The sequence below is a fragment of the Carica papaya genome, chromosome 7, assembly GCF_054855325.1.
Source record: "Carica papaya isolate Zhongbai chromosome 7, ASM5485532v1, whole genome shotgun sequence".
Classification (NCBI taxonomy): Eukaryota; Viridiplantae; Streptophyta; class Magnoliopsida; order Brassicales; family Caricaceae; genus Carica; species Carica papaya.
In genome coordinates, this window is record NC_142315.1 from 2,012,494 (window position 1) to 2,039,784 (window position 27,291).

Below are 27,291 nucleotides of genomic sequence, written 5' to 3' on the forward strand. Positions count from 1 at the left end.
TGTATATATATATATATATATATATATATAATATGTGTGGAAGGGTTTGATGGGTACGGATTATATATATATATATATATAGAAATATAGATACATCACCAGAATTTAATTTCGGTTGACACTTCATTAGGGAATTGATTGGACAAATGAGAGGGAGAACATTTTGAATAGGGAGAATTTTTCTTTTTAATTTTGATTAATTAAATTTCTTCACTTTATAAATATAATATAATTATTTATGACTATATAATATGCGTATATATGTTTGTTACCTTCATCTTTCATCTTTTATTTTTTTATTTATTATTTAATGTAAAAGATTTGTATTTATGTGCGTAGCTTTTCTCGAAAATAATTATTTTATTATTTATAATTAATTAATTACCCCAACAATTTTAAAAAAATAAATAACAATAATTCCTGTTCCTTGTAAATAAAGGGATATGGTGTGATGATGATGGCGTTAGATCTGACTGCCACGTCACGGCATTGGGTCAATTGTGTGGTTGTGATTTGTTGAATCAAACGGTTGATATTCATTGGCCGATTAATTACTATATATAATGAAAAAGCTTGTGGGATAAACCTGAAAATTTTGGACCATTTGGGAATTTTCTATGGTCCCAACAAGATATGTGTGTGTATGTATATATATATATATATATATGTAATGACAACTTCAAGAGTAGTTATATTCTATGGGCAGGCAGAATAGTTTTCTTTTCTCCATGATCTTTTATATTTTATGTATTTAAATATTTAGAGAAATTATATTATAATCCAAATAAATTTATATTGTCCAAATATAATTAAATTAAGAGAAATATCGAATTCTAATCAAAATAAGTGTTATATATTTGTATATATTGTAGGTATCAATATATATAATATGCATTCAAATAAAATAAAATTTATGAGAGAAATATCCTAAAAATAAAGGAAATTAATTATAATTTGATCTCAAAACAAAACTTAATTAAAAAAATTACTCTAAATGAAAAATAATTATATCAATAATTATGAAACGTGGCCGAAATTTAATCTGTTGGATCAAAAAATTAAAATTTTATACGTAAGGACTCGAACTTCAATATCAGTAGGTACGAATATTTGTACAAAATAAGTAAAATCAATAAATATTATATTACACTATTATATTATATATTATTATAAATTTTGTATTATACTTTTAATCATTGAATAAAAAATAATTTTATGCATGATAATGTTAATAACGAATGCTAATTTGAGTACTTAACTAATTTATAATTTCTTACTTTATACGTGCCAAATTAATCTTGAAGATGCAAATAATTTCATATTATTACCCAAATTAAGAAATAAGATGGACATATGAGATTAATATACATGTGGTTACTTCTATATGTTGGTAATTATTATATATATATATATATGTATATGTTTGTGAGTGTGTGGGTATTTAAAGTATATATGTATGAGTTGACTTAATTAATTAGGCTAGAAACAAAACGAAGAGTTGATTAGAAGGCAAGTTAGGTGAGATCCATTGAAGAATAATTTGTGTTTAAGAAATTAATAAATATAAAGGAAGAAAGACTACGACTCTTTAGAATTTCAACACTTACCCACATTGCCACTTATTAACCAGAACAAGTCATAAGAATTCAGATCTTTGTCATTGACCCACGTGTGCAATAATTTATATACATACACACACACACACATATATATGTATATAATAATAAATGTAACATATACATATGTATGTATTATGTATCACTAGCATTGAGGTATTTTACTAATTGATTCAATATTATTTTATTGAGGACCATCAACTACTAATGTTGGCTTTATTGCATATACATAAAATGTGAATTAGATGGTAATTAATTAAATTAAACTTCATGATGAAAAGTCAACCACAAAATTAGGTTTAAATTTTAGATAAATATTTTCTTAGAGGGTATATAAATAGTTAATTTCTTAAAATCAAGTTATGTGAGGATATAATATCGGTCAAGAAAAATAAGAAAATGAAATTTTATTTTTTTATAATTATTTTTTTTCTTTTCGTTAAGATTAATTACTAATTATCATTTAATCTAATAATTAATACGTCCAATTTTTCATCGTTGCATCTTTTTTATATATATTTTCATTTGAATGTTAATTACATGTATTATTATTGCTATCTGTATATTATTTTATTGACAAAACTTATACAAATTAGTGTTATTATTTGTAGAAAAAAGAGACTAGGTTAATTAAAATTTGTAGAAAATAAATTATAGATTTGTATATATATAGTAGTCATAAACAACTATAATTTGGTGGAGAAACAAATCCCAAAATGTAGCTTGTTAATTCTAACCCTAAAAAGAGTACATCTCAATATCTAGTAAAATATAAGATTATTAATCAACAATTAGGCAATAAATAATAAAATAATTAATTAATTAATCCAAAGCCACTTTGCTCTAATTAATTAAACAAAGTATCCCAATCCATTAACATTATTTATTATTCCAAACTTCCCTTAAATTAACCCACTAATAATATCACTAACCTAAAGTAAATATGATTTTAATTTGAATAGTTAAGTTACTAATATGTATTAAACTAAATGTTATCAAATAAATAATAATAATAAGTTAAAAAGGGGGTGAAGAGAAAGAAAATTTTGACGTCATGCTTATGACCAAAATGTGAAAAAATAAAAAATTAAAAAAAAAATAAGGTGGACCCACGCGGCACAGGCGCGTGCTGCAGACACGTGGGGCCTACCTAGCGCCGCAAGAGTCAAAAGGACTCATAAGCTGACACCTTCTTCCTCCAAATCATTGTGGTTTGTATCTCACCAAAATACGCGTACACATCTCTCAGTCTCTCCTTTTTTTTTGTTTTTTCTCTTTTAATTTCTTTTTCAATTTTATTATTATATAATAATAAAATTATTGACCAATTTATAAAAATAATAATTTTCGTTATATAATTATTTAATATTAAATAAATTTTTAAGTAGAATTAAGAAAATACATATCAATTTTTTTTTATGAAAGTTTGTAGAATTTTAAGATACAATATAATTATTTAAAGTATAACATATTTTTTTAAAAGATAAATAGAATTACTAGAATATCATTAGACAGATTATACAATATCAAAATACATTAAATTCGAGTTTGTAAATTCATATACTAAAATTATATAATAATATTATTTATTTTGATAACTCTGGATTCGAATATCACCCCACAATGGTGTAAAAAAAAACATTAAATTTTATAAAATTTCTTAAAATTTCATAATTTATTTGAAACACAAGAATACAAATTTTACATTTTTAGTTATTTTGACATATCAACTAGTAATAAATTATTAAAATTTTTATAATAATTATTAATTAATCGTAGAAAAATTTATAGGGTGACCCAAATAAAATTATTTTCTTCCATAATGAAATTATATATTTTTGTTTCTAAAGATTTGATTTTGGACTTTGTTTGATGGGAGTGGGTTTTATTTGGTCTAATTTTCAATAAGACAGAATTGAACTCAAACTAAATTGCTCGCATCAAAGACTTGGGAGTTTCTACTTGTCTTCTTTTGCTTCCTAAATGTTCTTGCTTCTTTCTGTCTAAAATTACCATTTTGCCCTTATATTTATATACACACATATAATATAATATGCAAATGTCATGATTTATGACTCCTTTACCATACCCAAAAGAAGTTGTCCATCAATTTTTTAATTGTTTTAATTAACTTATAATCATGTTTTGAGGTAAGGATTGTAAAACTATTTTTACCTTTTAATTATGTTTTTGCAATTCTTTTTTATTTTTTTTAATGATAATAAAATCCACGATAGAGAGTTCAGTACGTAATTCTCGTTAGTTAAATATATTATATAATATTAAATTAAACATATCTATTATTTATATTCAAATGGTGTTTTTTTTTTTTTTCGTTATGCCATTTTTAAGAAGGTAAAAGTTAAAATTATATTCTTCATATAATAGGGTAAAAACAATACCTAGTATTTCTTGTAATTAATGAAGTTATATATATATATATATACAAATATAAAGGTTAATTATTACAATCACAAATATGTTATGCCATGTAATGAGGGTCAATTTGCACATACAAGATAAGTGTATATATATATGTTGATCTGTAATAAATATATGCTAAGTTGTTTAATTAAGGGATGTATAAATTGTATATGATTAGTTTTGGTCACTCGTAGATATGGTTAATTAATATAAAATTCTTAAGGGCCAAAAAAATTATTATCATAAAATAATAAATTACAAATTAATAATGAGCAAATGCACTTGAGTTATCGAGTTAAATTGATTAGTAATTAATACCCATTAGACAATAAAGACATAAGTATAAATACCTGAATAAGACACTCACTCGCACTATACATATATATATATATATAGATATATATATATCTGCATGTATATATACGTATATGCTGATGTAATAGTGAGGTGTAAAAGATGACAAATAGAGGACACATGCAAAGGCAATGTAGGGAACCTTTACAAGAGGAATAGCAAAGTGACCCAAATAAATTAATATCGAGAAAAAAAAATAAATATACATATAAATTTCTGAAAGGAGAAGAGCTAATTATCATGTGATTAATTGTGCTAATTAAGAATTATTTGTACTTTAGTTATTACATTAGTGTTAGGTGAAGCTTGATTAACAATTAATCATGAAACGGTTGGTCAATTTCATTATGAAAAATCAATGAAGTTTCTAAAAATTGAAGTAATGCTCAATGATGCTTTTTTGGTGTTTAACATTGTACGATTTTAACATTAATATACAAATATCCCTGTCATAAAATTTACTGGGAGAAACACTGTAACACTTTATGCGTAAGTATTACTGATACTTAAAAGTTTACTGATGTTTAAACCTAACCAATATTTCGAACTTAAATTACTGATGTTCAAAAGTTTGGCTGTAACGGTCCCGAAAATTTAAAAAGAAATACATATAATAATCTGAGTGAGAAAGCGGAATAAAAGATTTAGGTTAACATCTTTTACACAATAAGTTAAAAGTACTAAACAACATCACGAAATAAGTTCTCTGAAAGAAATACGAAAAATGAGAAATAAAATATTTCGAACTTAAATTACTGATGTTCAAATATTTGGCTGTAATGGCCCTGAAAATTTTAAAAAAAATGTATATAATAATCTAAGTGAGGAAGCGAAATAAAAGATTTAGTTTAACATCTTTTACACAATAACTTAAAAGTATTAAACAACATCACGGAATAAGTTCTCTGAAATAAATACGAGAAATGAGAAATAAAATATTTCAAACTTAAATTACTGATGTTTAAAAGTTTAGCTTTCACTTACTGATAAATTTTTTTAATATGAAATTGAGTTATTACAATTTTTTCTACTCAAATCTTTAATATCTTTATTAAAATTTTACGTCATAAATTACATATTACAATTCAGAAACTTATAAAATCTAAAATTATATCAGCCAAAATTTTTTAAATTAATACGTATTGTAGTATTATTTATAAGTTTTGCGTTTAAGCACTATTAATCTAATAATCTTTTATACTCAAATCACTTCGAGTTATTAATAAATGAGATTGGATTATCACGAACGGAATGAAATGAATTCGGAAAAAATAATTAAAAAAAAAAAATTTGAAAGAAAAGAAAAGGGTCTCGTGGCCATTGATTGACCAAGTGGTGTCGATGATTTTTTTAGTCTAAATTCGTGTGGTCCATATTTTTTGTTAGTATTATACGACTCGTATTGCCCTTGACTTCATTAGTCAACCTAAAACTCAATTTACCCACCATAAGATCGAGCCGCCCACTAGAATTATTATTATTTTTATTATTATATAAATATTCTAAAGTGATTTAATTATAGTAAAATTATATGAGTAAAATTAATTAAAATATATATCAAATATTCATTTTTAACTATTAAATTATTTGAAATTATTTAAAATTACATTATAAGTAACAATATTATTAAATTCAAACCATTATCTCCATTAAAAAAAAAAAAAAACTTATAAAACAAACACTATAACTATGTGCACATACACATACATATATATATATATATATGTATGTGTGTTATCATTATCATGCAAAATTTCTAATTATTAACATGGGGAACATAGCATGCTCCTTGGGAAAAAAATGATTAAAGAGGAAACCAAGCTTGAAATATATATTTAAAAAACTTGCCTTTTTTAGTTTCTAGCCGTCCAACTTTTTTATTCTATAATTTAGGCGTCATTATTTCTTCTATTAATCCTTCCTAATTTATAAAATCAAAGGAACAAAAAAAATTCACCGACCCTAGAAATTTTTAATCCTCCTTTTTTTTTTTTTTTTTTTTTTGTGTCATAGAGGGTAAGAAGAGTTGTAGATGGGTTTGATCTTTTTTAATTTGCTTGATTTAGGGTTTATTTTGGTACCCCTCAAGGCCAATCCTTGTCTAGGGTTTGAAAATTTTTAAATAAGTTTTGAATTTTGGAAAGAGAAAAAGACAAAGTCAACAATCATTGGATTTATTGACTTTATTCATACATATATATATATATATATATATATATATATATATATATATTTTCAGAAGAAAAAAAGAAGATCAAAGAAATTGAATTATAATCTTCTAATCCCTTTGGACATGGATGATTGACCCCGTGTTCATCAAGACATTCTCTTTACTCATAGTTCTGACCCCACCTCAAAAATTCTTCAATAGAATAGTAGAAATATTAAATTCTGGGTTTTAAATATAAAGTGTGTATGTATAGGTCTTGGGAAATTGATTTGAGAACATGGGTCATCCTTGTCACATAATGCTCTTCTTCACTTTCTTTTGTTGTTTATACATATATTCACATCGTCTAACCCTTTTCCAAGTCTATTCTAATAGTAAAAATTAGAATAGTTAAGTATCGTTTTAATACGTTATTTCAAAAAAAAATTTACTCTCGAACAATTTTACTACGTACTATGCAAAAAAAAAAAAAAAAAAAAACCCTAAAAATAAACTACATCTTGCTTTGTTTTGTTTTAAAGTCATGCATGATTCGTAATCATAGGGAACTATATTGATAATGAAACCTTATTATATGCTATAATTATGAGAAAACAAAAACATGTTTCATGTTGAGAAATCGATATCATTAATACATAACTAATTGCACATGATTCACAAAAGATTTTGGTACGTGGGTCATGTTTTTTATAGGTGAAATAGGATGAGAAGAATAGTTCGAAATTGGGATCACAAGATTGGACATTATTGTCGTTGTTAAGGTGATTAGATATATACTATTCATAATATAATCTTTTAAGAAGAATATGAGAGATATACAGTACAACCCATATTATTCAGAGAAAATATGTTTTGTTCTTTAATTTCTTACTCTTAAATTAATAATGTAGAATGTTAAAGTGGGATGTTAAAAATGATTTTGTTATCTTATAAACAATTATTACATTAATTATGTAAAGTTATTTATATATATATATATATATATATATATATATATATATAATAGAAACAAGCTTAGGATAATCATCAAAGTAGAATCCTATAGAACAGCTTTTTCTTCCTCTTTTCTTTTTCAAATTTATTTAGTTATTATATATATATATATATATATATATATTGGTGTGGATATAGATGTAAGACAATAATTAAGCATGGTAAAAAGGATTAGATAGTATGTGGTGAGGTTGATTAAGTAGCATCTTAAGTCAAACAATACATAAATATAATTTACCTTCTGACTGTATATACTTGATTCCATCCAACAACAATGTTCCAAAATAAGGCCTTGAAGAAGGTTAAACTGCTCTCATAATATGAGTTTGGTATCAACAATCTGGATTATTACAAACTAAACACCACCGTCTATACATACATGTATCTACATATATATATATATATATATATATATAGTGTAATCATACTTTTATAACATACTAATCCCATTCTAACTAAATTTTTGTTTCATTATAAAATCAAACCACCCATAATATTAATTATTAATTAACATTAATTATAAGCATTAACTTATAATTTAGTGTTTAACAATATCTTTCCACCAATCACAATGTTAATATCCAAAATTTAAGGTCAAAAGCTTAAAAAATTTTAGTGGGTGCAAAAAGTCAATGAGCCATTAGTTTAATAGTCAAACTTTCTTCTACTTACATAACCTAACCTTTATAAACAGTGTAAGTTGCCTAAATTACAAATCAAACTGCTCTAATTGCCAAGATTTGGTTCCAAAGAAAACCAAACCAGTAGGCCATTGTCCCAGCTTAACTTTAGTTCAGGCCAATAACCACCATCCTATACAATTATATATATCTAAAATCTTAGAACTTGGATAGTGTTACAGGTTAGAAACCATCAACTTAAAATAAACAAACCAAGTTGCAGAACTTATGGAATTAAATTGAAAGTCAAAACTATACACAAACCCGAAAGTAGGTAACTTAAACGTGAAAATATTTTTTAACTCGATGCTTAATATTTTTCTCATTTTTATAAGAATTTGTAGATTCGAGTTGAACTGTGTATTTCTGTACTTCCTTATTAAGAAGATGCGTTACAGTGAATGTATAGATAAAAGCGGAGCTGATGCTTCAGTTCAATTTGACCCAAAAGCAAACGAAGTCAACTGGGTGGCAGAATGTCAACATATAAGCACAGACAATGAGGATTTTGTTAGAAGCAAACAAGCAAATAAACTATTTCTTCCTGTTTCCTGGTGTTTCTTTTTCCTTATCCCCCCTGCAATCTTCATACAGTTGCACATTATATAATAATCATATATAAACAAGTTTGGTTGAACTGCTGATATAATATCAAATATCTTCAAGTAACTAAAGGCTAAAAAAATAGTGATTATATCTATTTGTTTAAGATGGTAAGTATCTGTTTTCTTTCTCCAAATTTACATCATTTGAGAGGCCAAACTAGCTATTGATGTAGCAAGTTAGGCAGTTTCTTGATTTTCTTCAAGTGCTTCTGATGGCTTCCCTGATGTAATATTCACCTAATCTGCTAAAGTACAAAACCCCAAGAATTTAAAAACAAGATCTTGGTCAACTGAAGATATATGTTAATATTATAGTCTTCAGAACCAGATTTGATCCCCATCCGAAGATCCTCAGAGTTCTTGTCCCAGCCAAGTTAACAAACGAAAAATAAGAGAATTGATTAAGAATCGTACTTCCTGCACGGGTTACTTTAAATCAACACCCCCCCCCCCCGGGTTGCACGATAAGTAATTTTATGCAACACGTACGTGCTGATGAAATATTACATTTTCAGTAATCACTAGAAAAAATCCGAGTTGGTTAATAAGTTTTTTAATCAAGCTGCCAATAAAAATATATATGATATCAGATCAATATATAGCTGTTATACAAAATAATTCCTCTTGCTGCATAATGATTCACAGATGAATCTTATTGGCACCCAAATAGAAAGATAATGGAAGAGAGAGTTAACACCATGCCATTTTTCACGAGCATCATGAGCTTAAGGGGGAAAATAAATTTCATCAAATATCTATTTTTGTTCGAATCAGAAACCACGTCTTATTTTTCAAGGATCGAAGGGATAGTACAGGGCAGATTCCAAGTTATTGAGACTTGATACTGGTTTTGTCTAGTTCCTCCAAGAATTAAAAGAAAAAAAAAATTATTGTTCGATTTTGCGAATGCTAGTTTTTTGAGCTTATGTTTTATAGATTTATCTGTGATGAATCTGTAATTCAAGTAACTTGATTATGAAGAAAACAATCTTAAAGTTAAACCTACTGTACCTCATTATATGAAATTTATGATTTTAATTACTGTATAAATGCCATTTCTAAACGAAACCCGGATGAGATATTTACTTCATTGCTAAATATAGCTTCCTCTGCAGTATGAATAACTCGATAGCGCGCACTAAGGTTCAAATTAGCAAGAAAAGGTTTCCTGCCAGTGATCAGGATGGACAAGCTTGATAAACGCAATCTTTATAATCCACATGTCAAAACAAACACACCATAATAACGCGAGTTACAACAAGAAGCATTTAAAAATGAAGAAATGGCATTTACCGGCGCTTACTTCATATTTCTCTGCAGAAATGACAGCAAAGTCTCCGAGCAGGAGGAAGCAAAATAGCGGAAGATATTGGTTTTAGACGTCTGAAAATGTCTCATAACTACTTGACCCAGAGAGCATCCTTGGGAACTTTTTCCTATGAAATATTTCATGTGTTTTTGCATTCATAGCCAAGAGATTACGGGCTCAGATCTACATTACTACAACACAAAGTCTAGAGGAAAACAGAATGGGAGCACGGGCTGAAAGAGGAATGATTCATTTTCAAAATTGATGAGTACCTTAATCAATTTCCAAAAGGAATAACAGCATACTCTGTTGCAGTTAAATGCCCAGAAAAAGAAAGCATGCAAGCCAATATTTATTTTGGGGGAATCCCATAGAAAAACACCTTAACTTTTTAAAGCCGAAAGTTGACTACAGAAATGGAATAAATATATGAAATGGCATAAAACAGCAATCATAAGAAACCGGAACTAAGTTCTCAGTGTCTTGGAAATCTTCAGGCCTGTACAATTTCAAGTGTTGATGCCTGGGAGGCCATGTTTTCCATGCAGCAAGGGAGGCTTGGCAAGCCAAGGCAGGCCTGGACATGGTAACCAGGGATTACAAACACACTGTTACATTGTTCCTCAATTTCAGAGCTTCTGCTTACTCTCCAGCTTTTATTGTCCAGGCAAAAAGAAAGAAGAATGCAAATAAGGTATTAAGTTTTGGATATTCTCCACCCACTAACCTTTGCGTAGATGGCACTGCAGCTCCAAAGCTCTTCAACTCCGGTAGTTCAAAGAAATGTAGTTTATGCAGCATTGGCATTAAACATGCTGCTGTTCCATCAAACTCAAATAGACTCTTGAGATTATCACAATAACTACTTTGAAGGATCTCAAGGGTAATTGTTAGTTGCGCTGAGGAGAAAACAGCATGAAGTAGGGGGAGCAGTCCGTGGTCATTAGCGGAGTCAATCTGACTATAGACAATTTGAAGAGATGAGATAAGATTTTGGTTAATACTTGTTATCTTTATAAGATGGCAGAAGAGAACTGCAACCATGTTCTACTTTGGTATCCTGTAGTTTATAAGCTTTGAACTACAGCTTATGGGCTGTTAGACATCAATTGAGTGATGGCAGGTTCGGTTAGAGACGAAATTTGGGCATGAAAAAAGTACTATTCGCCGAAGTCCCTCAAAGAAATTGCATTTTTTAGGTCAAGTACCTCAAGATTTTTATGTCCTTCCATGGCCAGTAGAGTTTCAAGTAATCTGCAATCTCTTAGAAATAGATTGTGAAGGTTAACAAGCTTGGATACAGATGGTAAGGACCAGATACTGGTGTTTTGGAGATAAGATGATGATGCCATCCCAAGTGACTAAAGGATTCATCTTCAATATTGGCTAAATCAGCATAACCTGAAATATTAAGGAAAAAAAGATCTTTACAATCTACTGTACTTGGTGTTTGTTCGATCCGATAAGAACATCGTAAGATGATATGAGAAAGGTTGAAAAGTAAGGCAGATGACCAAACTTTCTAATAAATCGAGAACTTTAAGGCCATCAGTCTCAAAAATTTTAGAAGGGATTGCCTTTAAAGAGATGGCACCTGAAAGATCAAGAATTTGAAGATTATATTATCCAACAAGTTCAGGATGTCTGCATAGGTGCCTACAGTTTCCTAATATCAGATAAGTTATGCCTCAGATAAGTTGAGGCTTTGGTGAAATATTTGCTCAGATAGATCATTTGGTATTGCAGTCAATGATGTACCGCCTGATATATCAAGAAAAACTAATGATTTGAGTTCCCTAATGTGATCAATATTATCCATAAACTCATGTTCTCCAGAAACTCACAGCCTCCAAGGACAAGAACTGTAAGTTTTTCTATTTGTGATGGGGATGCCGTTAGATATTTGAGAATGGGCCTGAAGATCCCGAGAATATGAAGATCCTTTAGCTGTCTAAAGAATGTATCAAGGAATTCTTTGCTGAAACTGTTACCGTGAAGCAGTAACTTTGAGATTTTTGCTGACTCTCTATACCCAACTGTTCTTCTTATGCAATCAATCTGTGCAATGTCCCTAAAGCCTTCCCACATAAAGTCATCTAAAGCAGGAGCCCATTTCCAAACAGTACTCTGTGGGTAACAGCAATCTTCTGGACCCACTACCCGAATAGCTTTGGAATCTATACCACCAGTGTATTATATAGTCTTCTTCTCCTCTTCTCCAGCAGTAAGAAGATGACAGCACCGTTCCAATCGTGATCACATAACCGGCCTCTACCTGTTTAAGCAAGCCATTTTGTAGGAGCTCCATGAGAACAGTACAGTCCTTGTCGAAAGCTTCCTTCTTCTATCGAAAAGAGAAATCAAGAAGTACAAGAAATGGAGAGATATATATCTCTCAGAAAAAGTTATCCACAGTTACTACAGTAACATTACAGAATTCAGTCAGAAACTTAAGCATAGTACTACTAAGAACATCAATACATCTGATTTTTGTATATTTCTCCAACATAAATATAAATTAATTCACCGCCAACCTAATTGAACCACAATATTAATAACGTTACCCATATGATTTTTCGGGTCAAGTTCATGGCTTAACTTAAACAACTAAAGATTGATGTGAAAGATCAGAACTTTCTCTTTCTTTTTCTCAATTTTTGCTTCAATCAATCATAATGCAATCCAAATCTAGTGTAAAGGCATAGTGATAAAAATTAAAAGGAGACTCACTCAAGAGACATGTTAAGCAACCAAGATTATTTTGGTAACTTTCTGAATCGACAGAGACGTTGTATTTTAGAATCTTTATGATGTTTCCTTCATCTTCGTGGTCGTCATCTTCTTCTTCCAGCTGTTTCTCAAGAGGTTCCATAGCACCAATCTCCCTGGTAAGATTCTATGAAAACTACAGCTTGTACACTTCCATCAGTCTATTTCACAAATTAAGAGTGGCTCGTTTGATCCCTACTAATTAATAATAAGTTTATACACCTATTATCTTTTTTCTTTTTCGCTAATTAAAGATGAAGTCTGTTTATTTTGAAATAATCGTAACTTAAATTTGATGTACATGAAATATTACATAAAATTTTTATTAAATCTAACTCTTTATCTAAAGCCAATAACCATGTTCTATTAAATCATTTTTACATTTCGTATTTGTATGATTCTGGTGAGATGTTAAAAGTCATTTTACTTGTAAATTTATTTACAAATCGGTATTATCTCTCCCTCCATATTGATAGAATATATTTACTCAAGTTAAGCAAGCAAATGAGAAATAGCATAAGACACAGGCCAAAAAATAATCATTGAGTGTGAATCAACTAAATTTAGTTAATCAAATAAAGATTCCAAAATGGAACACTGCTCTGTTATGTTTGATCTTCATAATGTTTGATTTAAGTTGATGATTTTTTTTTTTAATTTCTCGTCACAACAATCAACCACTAGCCAAAAATTCCTCTAGAGTATTTGGAAAGACCTAATTATCACTTGATTCTCGCTCAGCAGAGCATAAAACATAAATCGAAGCCAATAAGAGAAGTCATATGAAAAAAAGAAGACCGACAAATTTGCATACTTCAATCATGACCTGTAATATCAATTCATTTCAACTAGAGAAAGTCTTTCAAAGAGGGAGTTGAATTCCAAAAGTTTTGACATTTCCATTCCCCTACATCCAAAAGGAGATTAACACAAGGAAAAAAAACTACACATCTCCTTCTCCAAACTCCTATCTGCAGATAAGTTTTTTACCTTCCTGAGTCCCCAGTGTTTCTACCCACTTTCTTCTCTGTACATATAATACATATAGACAACTATATCATAGAACTGGAACTATCAACTTTGCCTTTAGTTTAAAAAAAGAAGCTAAACTATCATTAGCCTATCAAGTTAGTCCCTTCTTTTCCTTGGTTTTCTTCAAGGGACTGTGATAGCCTCCTTGATGTAAGTCTCTCAAAGTAAGAGTTCAACTGTTATTTGTCAATGTCAAACACTAATTCTCTTCATTCTCCACACTGGAACCATTTTCAGCAATTTATTGAATTTTTCCTGCAAACAGACAAACAGTAAAATGAAATCAGTCAAGAGTGAGTCATTTCTTTTTTCTTTCTCCTTTCATAGGGAAAACCTTAAAACAACTCAAGGGTCACAAACAATCTGATGTTTGTCGCAGCTTAACTTATTAAAGCTTTCCCTTTGTTTAAAAATGTTTTGAGTATGGTTATGCACCAAAGAATTCCTGTGAAAAGAATAAAAATTTCTAAAAATATAGCAAACCAACATATAATTGTCCACTCCTTCGGAAATGATCAAAGCCCTATTAATATATCCAACCATGCATTGAATTTTCCAATTCCACAAAACACTAGCAGGAATCAATAGTTGGCCTAAAGAAATAATGTCACCTAAAAGCATGAGAATTTCAGCACTGATACTCCACATTAGCAATGGACAATTCCAAACAATAAGCAGAAAAGTTTATCTTATGTATTGCGAAGAAAAGAATTTACCCAAGAATTTCTCAGCCAATGTTGGCTAGGGCATCTCATTAACTTAAGTGCAAATATATGAAACTCAAGTACAAACATAAGAATCCCTTGCCAGTTGGAAAGAAGTAGCACAAAAGTTATTACCTCTTTAAGAAAATATATTTAAATTACAAGAGAAGTAATTCTGCTTTTGTTGAAGCTCTTGGAAATGCCATAACTTCTCAATAATCTTAGACTTCTTTCCATCATCAGCTTCAGTACCATTCCAACGGGTAAAGATGGTCAACTTCACTATGCTTTTGCATTCCCAAGGAAAGCTTTCACGAGGCAAAAATCAATTTCTTGTCCAACAAACAAGGTAATGTAAATATATTCCAGAAAATTTGGCATCCCAACAGTCTCAAGGTGTTCTGAATTCCATGCCAAGACAGACGCATATGAAGGCTGTCCTTGTGCCTGCACATTTTGACATTTATTCAGAAAAGCAAAACGATAATAGCAATAACAATGATAAACTTGCATTTAACAATTAAAAACACACTGCCACAAACAATACTGGCTAATAAATATGCATTGAATGTGAATGGAATTTAAGTTTAGGAACTCACAAGCATGAGGAAAGTCAGCGATAAGTACATTCGGCATTCTACTGAGGAAGATTATAATTCATCAAGATACGTTTCTTGGATGGCCAGACAGACAGATAGACAATACTCAGCTTGTGAAAAGTGATTGCATTTGCATATGTCCATGAATTACTTGCCTTGTAGAAGAGAAGCTGCAACACCAAGGAATATCATGGGGTTACTTGTATTCTTTAAAAGAAAAACTAAGAGAATGCATTATCCATCAAAGAGCCAAAAAAAATAAAGTTATTAGCAAAAGAAAAAAGGAAAAATCAAGAAGTATAAGAAATAGACAAAGCATATACCTCTAAGAACAAATTATCCACAATTAGTACAGTGACATTTCAAAGTTCACTCAGCAACTTAAACGCAGTGCAACCAAAAACATCTGTACTCATTTGGTTTCTATAGAACTCTCTAGCTTGAATATCTGCATAACGAATAGAAGCACCACCCTTAATTTGACAATTTCGTGCAAGATTTCCCCTCAATAAGTGATACAAGACTTGTTTAGAAGATTAATCACAGTGGTTTTGGAGCCCGCGACGATAGTCTTGAGTCTGAGAGCAGAAACATTTAGAACCTTTAGACAAGACAGGTCACAATTCCACAAATGCACAGATTCCAGCACCTGACATGATGAGAATAATTCCTCTGTCAGACAGCCATCAGTGAAAATGACACCTCCAAGAGGCACTTCTTGAAGACTGGGAAGCTAAATGGATCTGGAGCATCTGAGAATATAGAAGCCTAGCAAGAAAGTAAATCTTTTCAATGTTCTGGAGGAAAAGATACAGGAGCCAGACCCACTTGGTTTAGAAAAAAGAGCTTCACTAACAAGATCTTGAACATTATGCTTCAAAGCAAAATCAATCCATTCAGTCTTTAAAATGATGTGTGCTCTTCCTCTGCATAATTTGAATTTGACGACTGGTATATCTGAGTCATCATGATGCACGAGCGTCTGGTCTATGAATTTATCAGGTCTACTTTCAGCATCGGAACCTCAACAAGATCTGGAAGAAAAATTTGATGAACGACTCATAATTAAAGACTTTATATCCCACCAGCACCAGAGTTATATCAAGTGTGCATGATCATGGTTATGTATAGTGTTTGTAAATAATAATCTATTTTTCCATAAACGAATGCATTCCAAAAATGTACGTTGGTCATGCAAAATGCGAGTAAACCTAACCCTAAATCTTAACCAGCAGAAATGTCCAAGTACTTATCACAACCAATGTTAACAAATGAGGCCACATAGTAATAACTGCATTTTAAGTAATATCAAAACTAAAAGCTGTTAAACAATATACACTATCTAAAAAGTATCACTTTTTTAGAAAAAAAATATATATATAATGTAACATTATTTTCCATAAAATAAAAAAAAAAGGTCAGAATTGAGTAGTGGACTTACCAAATCTTCCGAAATATAAAGCTTTCACTATGGTGCTTTTTCCCACTCTTTATTTCTTCAAAAAAAAAAAAAAAATTACTAGAATTGCCAGAGAACTGCCAGGAAAATTACTAGAATTTAGTTTCAGAATCCATTCGTATTCCCTAGTTGTTAAAAAGCTTTCAACCTTATATAATCAACTATTAAATCAAACACGTCTAGATGTAAACACCGGAACTAGATTCAAAATCCAATTAATTACATCTAATAAACTCAAATTTTCTACACAAAAATTACCATCAATCCATATCCACCAAAATTATAAATGTAAGTCACCCAGATCATTTTTCCAGTCAAGTTCATTGCTTGACCTAAACAACCCGCAATTGAAGTGAACGATCAAAAATTTTCTCTTTGTTTTCCTCAATTTCTGCTTCAACCGATCATGACGTAATCCAAATCAAATGCAAAAGCAGAGTGATAAAAGATCAAAAAGAGGCTCACCCAAGAGACAACAACCGAGATTACCTTGGTTAATTACTGATTCGACGAAAGGAGTTCATGATGCATGATGGTTCCTTCATCTTCATCGTCGTCGTCATCTTCTTTCTCTAGCTGTTTCTCACCGGGTTTAATAGCATCCATCTCTCTGCTAAGATTCTATGCAGACTTCCCTCAATCCATTCCACAGCTCAGAAGCGGCTGGTTGGATCTCCGGTGGCTAACGATGAATTTATAAACCCTAACTCTCAAAACACAAACAAGTTCCACAAAATACCCTGACCCGATTGTGTTTCATTCGGGTTTGGCTATTGAACCGATTACACCTCTTTATTTTCCAAGTTTTAATATTTTCAAATAAAAAATTACAAAAAAGTTTTAATTAAAATATAACTTTTATCTATTTTCCTCTCTCCACTTTATTCAATATATATTAGAAAAAACAAACATTCTATAAACATTTTATGTTTAGTTTAATTTTATATTTTTAAAAAATACATTAATTTAATATATTTTTAAATAATTATATCTGTATATTTCTTAAATATATTATATTTTAACAAAAGAATAAATGAGTAAATTCATCTAAATTTTTTTTAAAAATTTTAACTTTTTTAATTATTATAACAAAATCAATTATTATTAAATAAAAATTAATTTTTAAATATTATTAAATCTTAGTTCAATTATAATTATATTTGATAATAATCACAAAAATTCTTACAATTAATTAAAAAAATATTACTAAAATAAATCTATATTTATTTATATTTTTTAACAATTAACAAATTTTTTTTTATTAAAATATTTATATAGTCAACAATAGAAATATATATAAAAGTTCAACTATGCCTACAAGCACCCACATGAAAAATAGTAGTCTTTAAAAGTGGAGATAACCAGCATACGATGTCTTTGATTAGGAAAAGATCAAAAATACTAAACTCAAGCGAATATAGCATTGGGGGTTTTCAAGTTCTAATAAGACATAACAGGAGCAAGAGTTGGGCTTAAGGCAAAATAATTAGTTATTGACAAAAGCATGAAGGCTTGGGTAATGATGCTTATGTTGTGAGGGGAAAAAATGCTTTAAAAATAACTTGAAATGAAGAAGGGTCTCTGAGTAATTGATGAAACTTGTTGTAGAAATCTTCATAATTTCCCAATGTTTCTTTCTACTTACTATCTGTACATATAATACATATACACAACTATATTACAGCACTGAGGCAATAAAGTTTGCCCCCTGGTATAGAAAAAGATTGAACAAAATGTACATCTATTTACAAGAGTAAACATAGGTTTCGTCAAGAGGCTAAAATATCATTAGCCTATCGAGTTAGCCCCTTTTTATCTTTGGTTTTCTTCAAAGGGATGTGATAGCTTCATTAATGTAAGTCCCCCAGAATACAAGACAAAAGAGTTAAAACTTTTGTTGTGTCAACGTCAAACACTAATTCTCTTCATTCTCCACACAGAAACCATTCAGCAATTTGAATTTTTCCTGCAATCAGACAAACAGTAAAAATGATATCAGTCGAAATACAAGAGCAAGACCGAAACAATCTGATACTCATTGCAGTTTAACTTGTTAAAGCTTTCCCTTTGTTAAAAAATGTTTGACTATGGCTATGCACCTAAAAATTCTACAGCAAAAATAATAAAAATCTCTGAAGTTATAGCTATCCAACATATGATTATCTGCTTCTTAGGAAATTATTGAAACACTAGAAATATATCCAACAACACATTGAATTTTCCAGTTCCACAAACCACTAGTAGGGACTAAAAGTTGGACTGAGGAAAATATATTACCTACAAAGTATGTGTATTTCAGTACTGATACTCGAAATTCCCAACAATAAGCAGAAATGTTTCTTTTATGTATGGCCAAGAAAATAATTAACAGAAGAATCTTTCAACCAATATTGGCAAGGGCATCTCACTAACTTAGTGCCAATAACTAGCTCTTTTCAGAAACTAAAGTTTAATTTACAAGAGAAATACTTCTGTTTTTGTTGAAGCTCTTGGAAATGCCAATAACTTCTCAATAATCTTAGACTTCTTTCCATCATCCGATTCAGCACCACTCTGAAAGGTAGTGGCCAACTTCACTAATGCTTTCGCATTCTCAAGGAAAACTTTCACCAGGAGAAGATCAATCTCACGTCCAACAAACTTGTTAATGTAAATATATTCCAGAAAATTTGGAATCCCAACAGTCTCAAGGTTTGTTGAAGCTCTTGGAAATGCCAATAACTTCTCAATAATCTTAGATTTCTTTCCATCATCCGATTCAGCACCACTCTGAAAGGTAGTGGCCAACTTCACTAATGCTTTCGCATTCTCAAGGAAAACTTTCACCAGGAGAAGATCAATCTCACGTCCAACAAACTTGTTAATGTAAATATATTCCAGAAAATTTGGAATCCCAACAGTCTCAAGGTTTTCTGAATTCCATTCCAGAGTCAACACGTATAAAGGCTGTTCTTGTGCCTGCACATTTTAATATACTTCAGAAAAACAAAATAATAATAATAATAATAACTACAGTAAGCATGCATTTTAACAATTGAAAACCTGCTGTCCCCAAAAGATAATGGCTAATATATATGCATTAAATATGAAGAAAATCGAAGCTTATGAACTCAGAAGCATTAGAAAGTGGGCGCTATGTACATTTGGCAGTCTACCGAGGAGGATAGTTATCATCTGTATACGTTTCTTGGATGGCCAGACAGACAGATATACATTGCTCATGTCTTAAAGTGATTGCATTTGCATCTGCCCATGAATGACTGGACTTGTAGGAGAGAAGCTGCACCACCAAGGAATGTCAGAGGTTACTTGTATTTTTTAAAAGGAAAAGTAAGAGGATGCACTAAAGAAATCAAGTAATTAGAGCAAAAAAGGAAACAAACGATAAGTAGAAGAAATAGACAAAGCATATACCTCCCAAAAAACATTATCCACAGCTAGTACAGTAACATTACAGAGTGCAGTCAGCAACTTAAAAGCAGTACAACTAAGAACATCTGTACTCATTTGCTGTTTATAAACTTCTCCAACTTGAATATCTGCATGATGAATACAAGGACCGTCCCTAATATGATAGTTTTGTGCAAGATTTCCTCTCAGTATAATGATATGAGACTTCAGGTACGAAAATTGATCTCAATGTTTTTGAGCTCAATGTCGTCTTCATCATCGTCGTCATCTTCTTTATCTACATGCCTTCACAGCAAGTGTTATAGGAACATCTCTATGGAAAGATTGTAGACTTCCCTTAGGGTATTTCACGGATTAGAAGCCGCTCGTTCAATTCCTCGTACACTCATTGAAGCAGATCAAGGAGAAAGAATAATGCATCCAGTGGAGAAAATTCAGTATCTGCATTTACACAGTGGAGTTGTTTGAGAGGCTAATAGTTTTGTATTGAGTTTGTCATACTGTCAATTATTAATATACAGTAGCTTTTAGAATATATAACATTAATCTTCTTGCTCTCTTGCTTTTGTTCCATATTATTATGAAATTTTATGGCGGAAAACTAAGAGGATGCATTATCCATCAATCGAGTGTGCATGATCATGGTTAGAGTATAGCATTTATAAATGATATAAATGAATGCTTTCGCACGATGCACGTTGGTCATGCAAAATGCAACTAAACCTAACCCTGAATTTTAACTACCATCAATGTTCAAGTACTTGTCACAACCAATGTTAACAAATGAGGCCACGTAGCAATAACTGCATTTAAGTAATATTAAACCTAAAAACTGTTAATAGATATACACTATCTAAACAGTATCATTTTTTTAGAAGAAAAATATCTATGGTGAAGGTAGAGAAAGAAAAAGGTAGGCCTGAAAACAAGATAGCCACTTTTATGGATCTTGAGTCTATGGATAAGAAGAGGTTTCGAGAGGGAAGGGTGGATCAAAGTAGGATCTTGCAGATCCTAGTTCGCTTACTGATCGCATGTATAAAAAAAATATTTTTACATTTGATCTCTTACAGCATTTTCAAATCGATCATTTCTTATATATCAAAATGGATGATTCCACCGTTTATAATCAAAAAGATATTATTTTCCATAAAATAAACAAACGTCAGAATTGAGTAGTGAACTTACCAAATGTTCCAAGAAATAATGCTTTCAATTTGGTGCTTTTTCCCACTATTAGAAAAAAAAAAAAAAAAAAAAAAGCAAACGTCAGAATCTGCCATAGATTCTCCTACAAGAACCAAGTATAACCATACTATGGATAAATTAGTTTTGCAAAATTTTATACTCAGTTCGCTTAGGATATAACAAATGAAAGTGACAACCAGAGAACTGCCAGGGAAGTTACTAGAATTTAGTTTCAGAATCCATCCTTATTCCCTAGTTGCTAAAAAGCTTTCAACCTGGCATAATCAACTTTTAAATCACACATGTTTAGATGTAAACACTGGAAACCAGATTCAAAATCAAATTAATCAGATTTAATAAACTCAAATTTCCTACACAAAAATCACAATCAATCCAACTGAACCCAAATTAAAAACGAAGTTACCCAGATTATTTTTTCAGTCAAGTTCATCGCTTGACCTAATCAACCAGTGACTGAAGTGATAGACAAAAAAATTTCTCTTTGTTTTCCTTAATTTCCGCTTCGATCGATCATGACGAAATCCAAATCAAGTGCAAAAGCATTGTGATAAAAGATAAAAAAAAAGAGGCTCACCCAAGAGACAACAGTCGAGATTACCTTGGTTAATTACTTATTCGACGAAAGGAGTTCATGATGCATGATGGTTCCTTCATCTTCGTCGTCGTCGTCGTCATCTTCGTCGTCGTCGTCATCTTCTTTCTCTAGTTGTTTCGCAACAAGTTTTATAGCATCCATCTCTCTGGTAAGGTTCTATGCAGACTTCCCGCAGTTTTGTTCCACAGATCGGAAGCGGCTCCTTCAATCCCTGGTGGTTAACGATGAATTTATAGGCCGTTCTCTCAAAACACAAACAAAGATCTGCAAAATACCCTGATCCGATTGTTTCAGTCGGGTTGGGCCGAGTCAACAGATTACAATATAATGAAATAAATTATCTTTTATATCCTCAAGTAAATAAAAGTTACAACAAATTTTTTTTTTTTTAAATCAAAATCCAACTTTATCTAATACCCAGATGAACAGTCAATAAAATTACTCTTCTGCTAATTTGTGTGTCGTTTTGCATTTTATTTGAAATATTTGATTTACATTTCTTTAATTTAAAAATTCATCTAACATATTATAATATAAGACTTCAGATGTATTTTAATAAATTACATTATTATAAATTATAATATGGAAGTACAGAACAGATAAAACATTTAAAAATATTTAACCAAAGTAATTTATGTTTAGTTCACTTTCATATTTTTAAAAGCCGCATTAATTTAATATACTTTCAAATTATTATATCTATTTATATTTTAAATATATTATATCTTAATAATGAACAAAAAAAATTCATTAAATAAAACTAACCATTTAAATTTGGTAATAATGCAAATTTAATTATTACGAACAAAAGTTTTGTCATTCACGTTCCATACTCGCTATTTCTTCGAAGCTCCAGCATTGATTCATTTCAATTAGAGAAGTGACGAGGAAAAAAAAAAGATAAATTTGCATGGTTCGATCATTACCGTGCGAAACATCGATTCATTCCAACTGACATAAGTATTTAAAGTCTACAATAAAAAGACAACCAAACTAGAGGAAGTCCTTCAAAGTTGAATCCTTAAAATTCCACAAGTTTTGATAATTCAGTACATATCATCCAAAAAGAAGATTAACACAAGGAAAAAAAAACAAGCTACATCTCCTTCTCCATGCTCTATCTCAAGATAAGTTTTTCAACTTCCTGATTTTCCAGATTCTTTCTACGTGCTATCCCACAAGTAAGAAGACTACCAAAACTTGAAACTTTTGGTAAATTCTTAATTAACAAATTGGTCCTCTCACGAACTTTGCATTCATTAGAAATCATTTATCGTACACTTTATTTGTGCTCCAGTCATGTTGAGGAGCAAGATACTTTCCTGGGATTTCAATACTGATAGCACAATAAATATTGCTTTAATGTCGGTCTCCATTTGTTGGAGTATATCAACCTCATTAAAAATTGTAAATTTGATTAGATTTTTTGATTTATTTTCTTTGATATCACCAACACAACAGCCACATCTATGATCTAGCGGATACTGGTGATATCAAAGAAGATAAATCAAAAGATCTTACCAAATTTACAATATTTAATGAGGTTGATATACTTCAACAAGAGGAAACCGATATTAAAGAAATATCTATTGTGCTGTTAGTATCAAAATCTCAGCCATGTATCTTACTCCTCAATAAAATTGAAGTTCTAGAATTTAAATGCATGAAAAAGTATCCAGTGCATTTTCGGTACTATTGGGCTATGGACGTATCTCTTGGTTCACCATTGACCAAATAGATAGGTGGAGGCACCTGTATGTAAAAATAAAATTCAATTTGCACATGTCAAATGATTGTTGGATTTAGAAAAAAGAAACTGCGACGCAGAAATCTAACATGATAATATATTATTCCGTAAGTCAAAAGACAAGGAAAAAAGAGATTTGCATGAAGTTAGGAATGATTTACCATCATAAACCATTCATCAGAAAGAAATTTAGTTACATGAAACATTTCCAAAGCAACAGAGTGATTACACCTCCAACATGAAAAACTTCACGATATATAGAGGACAAGTTCTTAAATTTATAGTACCATAAAATTTTTCCTGAATATATGTGGTAAAAACTTATTGATCGAAGACTGGTCTCAATCATTTACCAACAATAATGGTAAGATGAAATTTCGTTTTAAGGGTTGAAATATTTAGAAGCTTGACTAGGGAAAAATCATTTTTTTATATAAATAAACTAGACCAAAGATCATATTAACATACATGCATACTTTTCAGCATGTATGTATAAGACACGCTCCTTTGAGATTTCAAAGAGAAATGGATGCAAGAATTTTGATGAACATTTATAATAAAAGACTTCAGATTGCATCAGCGATAGAGTCACATAAAGTGTGCATGATCATGGTTACGGTATAACGTTTATAAATGATAATCTATTTTTCCATCAATGGATGTTTTCCCGCAATGTACGTTGGTCATGCAAATTGCGACTAAACCTAACCCTAAATTTGAACTAGAATAAATGTTTAACTACTTGTCACAACCAATATTAACAACTGAGAACATATAACAATAATTGCATTAAAGTAATATTACACCTACAAGCTTTAATCGATACACACTAAGTAAAAAGTATCATTTTTTTAAGAAAAAAATATCTACAATGTAATATTATTTTTCATAAAATAAACAAACGTCAGAATTGAGTAGTGAACTTACTAAATGTTTCGAGATATAATACTTTTAAACCGGTACTTTTTCACACTTTTTATATATAAAAAAAAGACAAAGGTAAGAATTTACCATATATTCTCCTAGAAGAACCAAATATAACCACAATATGGATAAATTAGTTTTGAAAGATCGTATACTCCTTTGCTTAGGATATAATAACTAAAAGTGACAACCAAAGAACTGCTACATACATTCAGCATTCTACAGAGGAGGACCATAATCATCTGTATATGTTTCTTGGATGGCCAAATAGACAGATATACATTGCTCATGTTTTAAAGTGATCGCATTTGAATATGTCCATGAATCACTGGCCTTCGTAGACGACAAGCTGCATTCAACACTAAAGAATGTTTTAGGTTACTTGTATTTTTTAAAAGGAAAGGTAAGATATGCATTAGAGAAATCAAGTAATTAGAGAAAAAAGGGAACAATCAATAAGTAGAAGAAATAGAAAAAGCATATACTTCATGAAACAAATTATCCACAGCTACTACAGTAACATTATAGAGTTCAGTCAGCAACTTAAAAGCAATGAAACTAAGAACATCTGTACTCATTTGGTTCCTGTAAACTTCTCCAACTTGAATATCTACATAGTTAATAGAAGGACCATCCCCAACAAGGCCTCATTGAAGCAGATCAAAGAGAAAGAAGAATGCATTCAGTGGAGAAAATTCAGAATCTGCATTTGCAAGTAGTGGAGTTGTTTGAGAGGCCAATAATTTTCTGTCTAATTTGTCTGCTTATTTTAATATTTAATTTAACTTGATATTTTAAAAATAATAATAATTTAATATAATTTAAAATGACTATATCCATTTATTTCTTAAATGTACTATATTATAATATAACAAAAAATGATCATTGAATAAATGAGCATATTTACCACACAAACTCTTAAAGAATTTTTTTGATTATTATAATAAGATCGATTATTATTAAATAAAGATCAGTTGTTAAATATCATCAAATAGTGGTTATATGCGGTAATAATCATAAAATTTCTTGTAACTAATTAAAGAATTATTATATAAATAAATCTTCATTTATTTATATCCATTCACAGTTATTGAATGTTTTTATTTTGATAAAAACAGTTGATTAACCAACAATAACTAATTTGAAATATGTTTAAAATGCTAAAACATTAGACGTATCGATGATGTTCAAAAATTAAAAAATAAAAAATAAAAAATTGTATCTCAAAGAGAAAGAGATGTCAAAAACTATTAATAAATCTGTTTAAGAGAGTAATCGTTACTTCCATCATAAGACTAAATTTTTATTAACCTATTAAGTTACTCTCGTTTTTATCTCGATTTTCTTCAAATATATATGATAATTTCACTAATCTAAACTCTCAAAAAAAAAAAATGAAAAAGACTATTAAAGAGTTAACAAGTTATTTTCTTAATATCAAAAGTCAATTGTCTTCATTCTCTAAACACGGATTCTTCAGAAATTTATTGAGTTTTTTATGCAACTAGGTAAACACTAAAAGTGAAACTAGTTGAGATGAAGTTATTTTTTTTTTTAACTAGAAAAATTTACACCAACTAAAAATATCACGAAACAATGTTGATTTTTATTTAACTTGTTAAAGCATTACATTCGTATAAAAGTTCAATAATGCTTATAAGCATTCTACACGAAAAATAATAATATCTAAAAGTAGAGCTAATAAGCATATGATATCTTTTACTCGGAAAATATCAAAACACTAAAATTAAGTCAACAAAGTATTGAATTTTCCAATTCTAAAACAACATAGAGGAAGTAAAAGTTGGTATAAGACAATAATAATTATGTATGTTAATGACATAAACATGAACACTTGGGTACTCATACTTATACTTTCGATGTAGGGAAAAATGTAATTTAAAAATGAGTTTTAACAAAAATTACTTTAAGTGAAGAACAATAAAGTGATTAATAAAACTTGTTGTAAAATATTTCAATATAAAATATGATGTTACATTTAGTTAATAATATTATAAATTAATAATAAACTTTGAAATAATAAAAAAAATTAGATAACATAAAATTTTAATTATTTTAATCATTTAAATAATATTATTTTTTAAAAAATATTATTCTAATAATACAAAATTTTTTTATAAAAATAATAAAAATTTAACTATATTACTTATTTTATAATGAGGTAATGTTTTACTAACTTAAAAAATATAAAATTAGTAAATAATTTTATTTTTAAATATAATCATTAAAAATATTATTTATCTCCTATAATACAAACCATTTCTCAAAAATATCAAAACTCATCATAAATTCCTTGACAATTCAGTTTATATATTACAACTTTTTTGAAGAATAAAAGATTTTGAGTTTCAAATGAATAAAAAAAAATTGTTCTTGGTTTGGACATCTACTACTCTTATTTTACCGATAAATAAATTTTAAATAGAGATAAAATAACATTTAAATTTTAAAGTTCGAAAATTTAATTTATGTATTAAAAATTTATAAAAAATAAATAAATAATTCGTTTGAGAATATTTATATTTCATATAACAAATTTTGAAATTTGAATTAAAAAATAAATAAATCCGAAGAATTAACTTTTTTAGAACTCGACATAATTAATATTTTTCAGTCAAAATTATCTTTCTCGATCATTATCTGAAACAATCCCTAAAGCTAAATCATCAA

General features: G+C 29.5%; 1 protein-coding gene and 1 long non-coding RNA gene across 6 annotated transcripts; both read right to left on the reverse strand.

The window, feature by feature from the left end:
* Positions 1–13,731: 13,731 nt before the first annotated feature.
* LOC110817939 (uncharacterized) lies at positions 13,732–17,475 on the reverse strand. Of its 4 annotated transcripts, none has more exons than XR_015813505.1 (7): positions 17,204–17,475; positions 16,697–16,751; positions 15,800–16,289; positions 15,579–15,703; positions 15,256–15,425; positions 14,792–15,103; positions 13,732–14,207 (listed from the first exon to the last, which is right to left on the reverse strand). It is a non-coding gene; the product is annotated as an uncharacterized LOC110817939 (long non-coding RNA). The 4 variants fall into 4 exon arrangements; XR_002540276.2 differs by having other exon boundaries at positions 15,579–15,904; positions 16,084–16,289; positions 17,204–17,474; XR_002540275.2 differs by having other exon boundaries at positions 15,579–16,289; positions 17,204–17,474.
* Positions 17,476–18,303: 828 nt separating this feature from the next.
* LOC110817947 (uncharacterized) lies at positions 18,304–22,231 on the reverse strand. 2 transcript variants are annotated; one of them, XR_002540278.2, is made up of 6 exons: positions 21,933–22,231; positions 21,314–21,358; positions 20,129–20,566; positions 19,856–19,994; positions 18,992–19,672; positions 18,304–18,680 (listed from the first exon to the last, which is right to left on the reverse strand). XR_002540278.2 is itself a non-coding variant. In XM_022046672.2 (6 exons), exons 4-6 carry the CDS (start codon positions 19,934–19,936, stop codon positions 18,630–18,632), a joined length of 621 nt encoding a protein of 206 aa, XP_021902364.1. In that variant the 5' UTR covers positions 19,937–19,994; positions 20,129–20,566; positions 21,314–21,358; positions 21,933–22,231; the 3' UTR covers positions 18,304–18,629. The 2 variants fall into 2 exon arrangements, 1 of the variants encoding a protein (XP_021902364.1); XM_022046672.2 differs by having other exon boundaries at positions 19,184–19,672.
* Between the last annotated feature and the right edge of the window lie 5,060 nt (positions 22,232–27,291).